Source organism: Astatotilapia calliptera, chromosome 10, assembly GCF_900246225.1.
Source record: "Astatotilapia calliptera chromosome 10, fAstCal1.2, whole genome shotgun sequence".
Lineage (NCBI taxonomy): Eukaryota > Metazoa > Chordata > Actinopteri > Cichliformes > Cichlidae > Astatotilapia > Astatotilapia calliptera.
This window is the reverse complement of record NC_039311.1, coordinates 1,251,496-1,257,495: the sequence shown is the minus strand read 5'-3', so window position 1 is coordinate 1,257,495 and position 6,000 is coordinate 1,251,496. Positions and strand designations below refer to the sequence as shown.

Below are 6,000 nucleotides of genomic sequence, written 5' to 3'. Positions count from 1 at the left end.
CTTCACCAACTTCTTCTTGGACACCAGCTTCATGGCCTGAAAGTAAAAAGTTATTTAGCGCATGAAACAATGATGTTTGCAACAAGCAAAAAGGCAACGCATCAGAGAGGGAAGCACACAAAGCCAAGAACGTTAACGTATCGCAGCCAGAATCATCGTGTGGACGCCGCCTTCGCCCCAACGTGCACAAACATCAAAGCAGGAAATTCTCCTTTGTACGAAGTGAAGGCGGCGTTTCTCAGCAGATCTGAGGAATCTTTCATGGAAAAACCAAGTGGCTCCTGGAGCACAGCTGAGTGTCGCAGTGATCCTGGCCTCTTGTAAGGAACTGGTCATGCAAAGGAAAAGGAAAGTAATAACATTCACTGCATGTTTCTCTAACAGACACTCACAATATCAATGTGAATCCACTGATTCGTAATTTGTGGCAGGAGGAACATTTTCTGCTATTTCTACACCACAAACTGTGACACTGATGAACAGCCTGCTGGTTTCTTGTATAACTGGTCGCCATGGCTCTGACTGTGCACAAACGAGGTTTGGCAGAGAAGAAGATCCTGCGTTGTGCACAGTTACATGGTGTTCTGCCTGTGCGTAAACACACAATCAAAATGTAACGCGAGCCTGGCTGAAGATGGACTGTGCACTGAGGCGGCAACGTGACTCATGTGTGGCGCCGATCAAAGGAAGCCAAAAGTGCGTCAGCAGCAAATAGATGTAGTAGGAGGTGGATAAGAAGGTTCAAATGACTTAAGGCATCGTATCGTTCCCATTACTGCACCACTGAGCCTGCTGCAGAGCCTTCAGCGCTCTGATCTGTAGGTTTTTCAGTAAACACGCGACACATTAACTTTGCTAACAGATGAAATAAGAAGAGCAGAAAGGTTGGATCAGGTAATCTTTACTGACAGGCTGGATGAGCTGCAGGGCAAACTCCACTTTCTGTGCAACATGCTGGAATTTGATGAAACAAAAACTGAATTAGCAGCATGCACCACGTAATATTCACCGATACCACTCACAGCTTTGTTTTTGCACATTTCTGGACTACGGGCACATCACGTGTTTGGGTTCCTGCAGTTTTCCCTCTGTACACCACACCAATGGGTTTTATATCAAACTACAAGTACGTGACTGAAGTGAGACTTTCAGCTTTATTTCACTTTAAGGGTTTAATAAAAGTGCTGCATGAACCCTTCAGCAATTAAAGGCTTCAAGTTCATTGGACAACTAACAGAATGTCAAACATGGGGACTGCTGTGATCACCAAACGCTGCATTTGACCCTGACATGATGCAGAGTTCAGTCTCATCCTCAGTGAGGACGAGAACACTTCATCATCTGTAACCTGCAGCTGATGTCACCGTGTTGGTCCTGAAACGCCAAAATTAAAGTTGGACCAGGTTCAGTATCGACCAATCACATTGTTGTGATGTCATAGTTCTGCGACATGGAAAAAGCAAAATACAAAAAAGTGAGGTGGGGGTGAGGGGTGGAGGTGTGGGGGTCAGGGGGCTAACGTTATGGTTGTGGGGTAAAGGAACAACAATTACGTCATCGTTTGTGGACTTGATGGATTGGTGTACGACACAGTGACATCATATTACGCAGCTTATTTTTCTTTCTGTGTCACAAACAACAACAAACTGGAGCTTCCTCTGCCTTTAGTCAAATCAAATATCTGTTAATAATTAGCTCTTCAAATTCACTGCTCCCAACTTCCAGGCAGGAAGTTGCTTCGCTTTGGCGCCCTGACAAACAGCATCGCCACATTCGGATTCCTGCCCATCAGGTGTGGAGCACAGTGATTATACAGAGGACACAGGGTGCTGCAGAAACATACACAAAAAATGCAAATCCTATGACACAGTTTGTTTTCTGCATACTGAACATCAGGTACATGATGCATTTACTTCCCTTTAAACTGGCCACGGCTGATCACCAGTGCAAACACTTCGTTGTCCTCAGCGACAGCGCGTCCTGTTGAGATGTGATCTGTCCTCTGTGAAGCGAGTGACGTGTGCATGCTGTACGTGGGCTCAGGCATTCTCCATGAAAAATCCAATCAGTTTAATGTTCTGCCAATTCAGACTGCCAGGAAATATAATCACCCTTCATGTCACCATTACTCATCTCCTCCTCTTTTGATTCCCATCATTGTTATTTCAGATGCGCCTCTCGTGTGAGCCAGTCTGCATCGGCCCACAGCGCAGGAAGCGCTTCCATCAGTTTCAACTATCAGAGTTAAACACGAGAACGCAGTGAATTGCAGACGTGTGCAACAAAAATTAGACCTTTCCCACACGTATGTAGAAATCCCGCCGGTACACGGGAAGCTTTTAATTCATTCATTTTTATTTATTTTGAAGAATCAGACGGCCAGCGTGTGATAATCAGAGTCTGTTTCAAACACGTTAGTCGTGCTGGACCTGAGTGTGAGGAGTTAACACGAATCTCAGTTACCAATACAGCTCCAGTATCATCACATGCAACTGCAGACCGGCTCCGTCTTCAAAGCAAGCGCTTGTTAGACGTCGAGTTCACAGGTTCACACAGTCAGGGTAGTTTTCAGGAGGCTGGACACAAACTGCAGCTCTCCACACTGGACATTGTTTAAAACTGCATTTCATTACCGTCTCAAGAGCCACGTTTGAGCACTGCCTTGTTTGACTATTTTCCTTGTTGTATAGAGCTCGCCTGTGTCCTTGGATAAACATCCTGTTCACTACCATGCAGCACCAGGACAAACTCCTGACTTGTGTTTAGCAGTGAGCTGCTGCTGCCTCTGGTTCAAAAGTACATCTTAAACCGTCGACATTGATCCTGCTGCACAGGGCAGCTTAGTTATGTTAAGGTAACAGCTTACACTTGGAGGGACACCTGGCAGGAACGGCCCAAAACAAGCTCGTGTTTGTGTGCTGGCTCGATGCAGACTCTGCTGGTGAACTGGCCACAGAGCAGAGCTGCTTTGAAGGGAGATAAAAGGGCCTGAGATGCACTTTAAATGGCAGCAGACGCCACTCTCACTCCCAAGTTTCTTCCACAGCAACTGATGCAATTTAAGGGATGAAATTCACAACAAGGAGAACAAAAATAAAAGAATCTATAGCACCGGTCCTCGGTGGAGGCAGCAGACTGAGAGAGGCTTGATGAAAGCTTAAAGGATGCTGACGGTAAAACAAGCTCCCACCAAATAACTTACATAATGTTTGTCATCATCTTCATTGTAGGCAAGTTTTACCACACCATAGGAGCCCTGCAATACAAAAACAGAACAACACATTTACAGGCAGACCAGCCGAGCATTGCAAACATGAAATCTCTACTTTGAGTTTGTAGTTTCAGCTTTGCACCGAAACAAGAGCAGCTCGTGAGCAGGACTGCTCAGAGAATCTGTTCAGATTCCTAAAGCATCGCTCGGAGCAGACGGCAGCGCCACACTGACAGAATGTTTTCGAGGCAGCACCGTTTCCACTGAAAGACAACATTTTTATTCTCTGGCAGCACAGAATGGGTCCTCCCACACACACGCTTCCCGAGGATGTGTGTTTAGTGCCAGCGCTCTGCACCGAGGAACCGACCGAATGTTCAGAGAGGTTCAGTAATCATATATAGACTCTGATGCCCGGACAGCTTAAAGGCCACTTACTCACTTATTTGTTCTCAAAAGTTAACAGTCAGGACTTTGATGCAATCCACTGTAATACGCACCGCTGCAGCTGCAACTGACATTTTTCTCATTTAATATGCACAATTTTACTGCTCGCTGCATTTTACAGTGCAACTGTGAGTGAAGCTTCCTGCTTGTAAACTTGGACGTGTGGCCTGCAGCTGAGTCGCATATAAAGCACGCAAAGAGAATATACAGCAAATATCAGTCTGACAGTATTTGTTTCCCTCTCTAACCTGTTTGAGACGGTTAGCCTCGCCGGCTACAATGCGCACTTCACACAACTGGATTTGGTTTTTCAGTTGTACCTCTGCTCTGTTCCCAACACGACAAGTTCCTCCAAATCCAAATCACAACAGTGTTTCTCTTTAATCGCGACTTTCTGTGCAACCTGAAAATATCGACGCTCTTATGTTGCATTTACATGCATTTCTGCTTCAAAACACAAACACCTGAAAGCACTTTGATTTTTGCTGTGTGCTTTTGTCATATCAGGGTTTATTATCAGGGTATCAACAACCCATAAGTCTGACATCACTTTAATCTGAGCTTAAATTCATTTTAGGGGTCATTATAGGTCCTTCTAGGCAGTCGCCTTAGCAACGTGTCTATAAAGCAGATGTCTGGTTTTAGGAATAATTGAATGAAATTCTGGGATGTGTAGTAATCAGGATACTTTAACCACCCAGTCTCTCCTTTACAGCCTCTTTGTTTTTGCTTGGACAGTCCTATTATGCTAACATGCTAAAGCCACTGTGGATCTGCTAGCAAGCCAATGTTAGCGGTTATCGACAAATACTGCAGCGCTTCAGTACAACAGTGCTAGTCTGTGACTTCTCCATGAATCTGTGGTCCAGTGTTGGCTTCAGGCATGTGCTCACCCTAAAGCTCCATCCTCCTCCTGCTTTACGGCTCTCGTCTAATAAATGAGTAAAGGCTTTAATGACTTTATCCCATAGCAGCTGGGTCATTTCTATATTCTGACTGAACGTCTTTGTGCAAACAGAGTCGTCCCTGTTGGCTATTAGAAAAAATGGGCTGTTTGCAGCACTTTGGCTTCACAAATTTAAATGTTTTTCTTTGTTTCTAAAAAGCTGTAAAAGACGACACAGCCGAAATGTACAAATATGGAGGATAAAAAAATGTAATGGCCCTCCTGGGCTGTGATGCACCAGCTGAAACTGGGTTGTGCAGGCCTTTGGTTGGTGATGCAACATCCAACAACACCCAACCACAAATAAACCCACACGTGGTAATTTGATGGGTCAAATTTAGGAATGTACAGAACAAAATGAAAATGGGCCACGCTCTGCGCTGTCCATTTCCTCACATGCAGCCCGACCTCTCCTCAGTTACTGCTGCTTTGTAAACTGAATGGAGGCCAAGGGCACGGATGGTACTCACCTTTCCAATCTCACTCTTCAGCTTATACTGGTTCAACTGGATACAGTCCTAAGAAGCAAGCAAAGCAGACAAACATGAAAAATCAATAAGGAATCATTTCAGCATCTAAAAGCAAAAGAAGAAACAAAATGTTCTTCCTGCTCGTGTGCTCACACGTGCACTGAAAGTTATTTATTCCTGACCGTAGGTGACGATGCAGTCTGCAGTGTGTTTACCGTCTGCAGATCCATTAGTGCTACTGCTTAAACGGCTGATTTGCAGTTCCATAGCAACCACTGCTACAGCAGAGTTAGCCAGGGGCACGGCACAGGAGGGGAGGGGGCAAGGTGAGGGTTGGGGGTGTGGGGACAAAGGCTGTGGAGTCAGTAATCAAAAGGTGATCACTGCTCTGTGTGTGCGTGTGTGTGTGCGTGCGTGCATGCGTATGTGCGTGCGAGAAAGCAGTCGTTTTATTTCATTACAGCTGGGGGGGCGGCGGCTTGTGAGCGAGCCCAGTCGCCCGAGGCGTGTTTACAGAATGAGAGGTGGTAGCAGAACACGGATGTTAGCGTGCAGGACGAAAGCACCAGCTCACGCTGCAGGACGGGACAGGCAACGTATTTTAGAAAACGTTATAATGTGGGTTAATATCACTGCTGGTTATGTTAGCGTCGGCACGGCAGGAGATGTGAGGCTGATGCGCTGCCGCTGTGCAGCACTGTGGACTATTATGAAGGGGACAGAAGACTGAGGCTTGGGTACAACTCAGAAAAGGAGTGCTGTGATTGGCTGAAGAGAGATAAAAAGACAAAAATGAAAACAGGGCAGTCAAGGATCAGAGGGAAAATGAAGAGATTCCAAAGAAAAGAGCAGCAGGAGGGATTGTTTTGGATTCCCAGCTTGCTTGCACATGCTCAGTGGATGCAGCGCTGCAGTTAATACTCTGT

General features: G+C 45.8%; 1 protein-coding gene across 3 annotated transcripts in view; it reads right to left on the bottom strand.

The window, feature by feature from the left end:
• The window catches only part of camkk1a (calcium/calmodulin-dependent protein kinase kinase 1, alpha a), a 51,094-nt gene that overhangs the window by 21,135 nt on the left and 23,959 nt on the right, over positions 1-6,000 (bottom strand). For all 3 annotated transcript variants that reach the window (XM_026182292.1, XM_026182294.1, XM_026182293.1), the window contains 3 exons: positions 5,075-5,122; positions 3,203-3,256; positions 1-36 (listed from right to left, as the gene is read on the bottom strand). The exon at positions 1-36 is cut by the window's left edge and continues 16 nt beyond it. In XM_026182292.1, the coding sequence (XP_026038077.1) occupies positions 1-36; positions 3,203-3,256; positions 5,075-5,122 (138 nt within the window). The remainder of the gene's footprint in view (positions 37-3,202; positions 3,257-5,074; positions 5,123-6,000) is intronic.